General features: G+C 43.3%; 1 protein-coding gene across 1 annotated transcript in view; it reads left to right on the top strand.

Moving 5' to 3' along the window:
* Positions 1-2,269: 2,269 nt before the first annotated feature.
* Positions 2,270-2,500, top strand: part of st6galnac2 (ST6 (alpha-N-acetyl-neuraminyl-2,3-beta-galactosyl-1,3)-N-acetylgalactosaminide alpha-2,6-sialyltransferase 2) — a gene marked incomplete at both ends in the record, with an annotated part of 8,718 nt that continues 8,487 nt past the window's right edge. The window contains one exon of the mRNA XM_080835299.1: positions 2,270-2,373. Coding sequence (XP_080691425.1) covers positions 2,270-2,373 — 104 coding nt within the window. The remainder of the gene's footprint in view (positions 2,374-2,500) is intronic.

Here is a 2,500-nt window from a genome sequence, read left to right as displayed (position 1 = left end):
GTTGAATGAATTTGACACGGTGTTTCACAAGACTAAATAACGAAATGCAGTTTAGTATCTAACAGGAAGTGCAAATAAGCAGAAAGTGCAGAATATGTGCATATGAATGGCAGTGGTATATACATAATGAGATAGTATAAGATACAGTATGATACAGTACTCTGTTTACTCATACTAGTCCCATGTCTGTACTCTGAAAAGCATTTGATGATCGGATCAACAGAATTCTTTTAAAGGGGGGGGGGGTGCATATCACGACAGGCCTATTTTCACACCAGTCAGAATAAGCACCCCCCTGTTCAATTCTACTAGGAAGGTGTCACATGCATGAAACTCACTGTGCTTACTCATACTAGTCCCATGTCTGTACTCTGAAAAGCATTTCATGATTGGATCAACAGAATTCTTTTAAAGGGGGGGGTGCATATCACGACAGGCCTATTTTCACACCAGTCAGAATAAGCACCCCCCTCTTCAATTCTACTAGGAAGGTGTCACATGCATGAAACTCACTGTGCTTACTCATACTAGTCCCATGTCTGTACTCTGAAAAGCATTTGATGATCGGATCAACAGAATTCTTTTAAAGGGGGGGTGCATATCACGACAGGCCTATTTTCACACCAGTCAGAATAAGCACCCCCCTGTTCAATTCTACTAGGAAGGTGTCACATGCATGAAACTCACTGTGCTTACTCATACTAGTCCCATGTATGTACTCTGAAAAGCATTTGATGATCGGATCAACAGAATTATTTTAAAGGAGGGGGTGCATATCACGACAGGCCTATTTTCACACCAGTCAGAATAAGCACCCCCTGTTCAATTCTACTAGGAAGGTGTCACATGCATGAAACTCACTGTGCTTACTCATACTAGTCCCATGTATGTACTCTGAAAAGCATTTGATGATCGGATCAACAGAATTATTTTAAAGGAGGGGGTGCATATCACGACAGGCCTATTTTCACACCAGTCAGAATAAGCACCCCCTGTTCAATTCTACTAGGAAGGTGTCACATGCATGAAACTCACTCTGCTTACTCATACTAGTCCCTTGGCTGTACTCTGAAAAGCATTTGATGTTGGAGTCAACAGAATTATTTTAAGGGGGGTGCTTATTCTGACCGGTGTGAAAATAGGCCTGTCGTGATATGCACCCCCCCCCCCTTTAAAAGAATTCTGTTGACCCCAACATCAAATGCTTTTCAGAGTACAGACATGGGACTAGTATGAGTAGGCAGAGTGAGTTTCATGCATGTGCCACCTTCCTAGCAGAATTGAACAGGGGGTGCTTATTCTGCATGGTATGAAATTGGCCTGTCGTGATATGCACACCCCCCCCCCCCCCCCCCCCCCCCCCCCCCTTTAAAAGAATTCTGTTGATCCGATCATCAAATGCTTTTCAGAGTACAGACATGGGACTAGTATGAGTAAGCAGAGTACAGTATCATACTGTATCTTATACTATCCTAGTATATACCACTGCCATTCATATGCACATATTCTGCACTTTCTGCTTATTTGCACTTCCTGTTAGATCCTACACTGCATTTCGTTATTTAGTCTTGTGAAACACCGTGTCAAATACATTCAACTTGCTAATTAAAAATTACATTAATTCATTTTGAAGTCATGGCTTGGGTAGGCTATATATTTCCACAGAACAAAAAGGTGTTCTTTTGCGTTCGCTATTATCCGAGGTTTTTGAAAGAAAAACATCGGTTGTTTGTACTCTTAGAACAGTTCTAAAGACTGTAATCACTTGTGTTCTTCTCTTCCATCTCTTTCACAAATAATGAAATCGTAGTATAGTATTTTTCCATGCGTTTATTTAGGCGAACTGCTTTCCTTTCCGATCAAGCGAGTGGTGCGTCAAGGGTTGCATAGAAAAACATCGGTTGTTTGTACTCTTTAGAACAGTTCTAAAGACTGTAATCACTTGTGTTCTTCTCTTCGATCTCTTTCACAAATAATGAAATCGTAGTATAGTATTTTCCCCTGCGTTTGTTTAGGCAAGCGAGTGGTGCGTCAAGGGGGTGCATATTCTGACGGGGGTGCTGAATCGGGTACAACACCGTCTTGTGTCGCCACTCAACCGTGCAACCCCCGCGGCCGGGGTGAGCTCACACACACACACACACACACACACACACACACACACACACTCTCTCTCACACCCACACACCCACACACACACACACACATACACACACACACACACACACACACACACACACACACACACACCATGGGACGCCGGGTTTGGATGTCTGTTCTGGTGCTGGGAACCGCGAGTTTGGCTCTGACGGCTTTACTCTACGAGCAGAGCAGCCGAGTGCCTGCAGTCGCAAACACACGCACCTTGGACAGGTAATATGACAAAACATTCACGTACATTTCTCGCTTATCTTGTCAACTAAATCCTTTTAGTAGCTCTAGGTTATGGCCAGAGACTGTTTAGAGGCGGACGTTTTAAACAATTCTCCATTGTTCCAAG

Source organism: Sprattus sprattus (assembly GCF_963457725.1).
Source record: "Sprattus sprattus genome assembly, chromosome: 3".
Classification (NCBI taxonomy): domain Eukaryota; kingdom Metazoa; phylum Chordata; class Actinopteri; order Clupeiformes; family Clupeidae; genus Sprattus; species Sprattus sprattus.
Note: the sequence above shows the minus strand (reverse complement) of the source record. Positions and strands in the feature narration are given on the sequence as shown.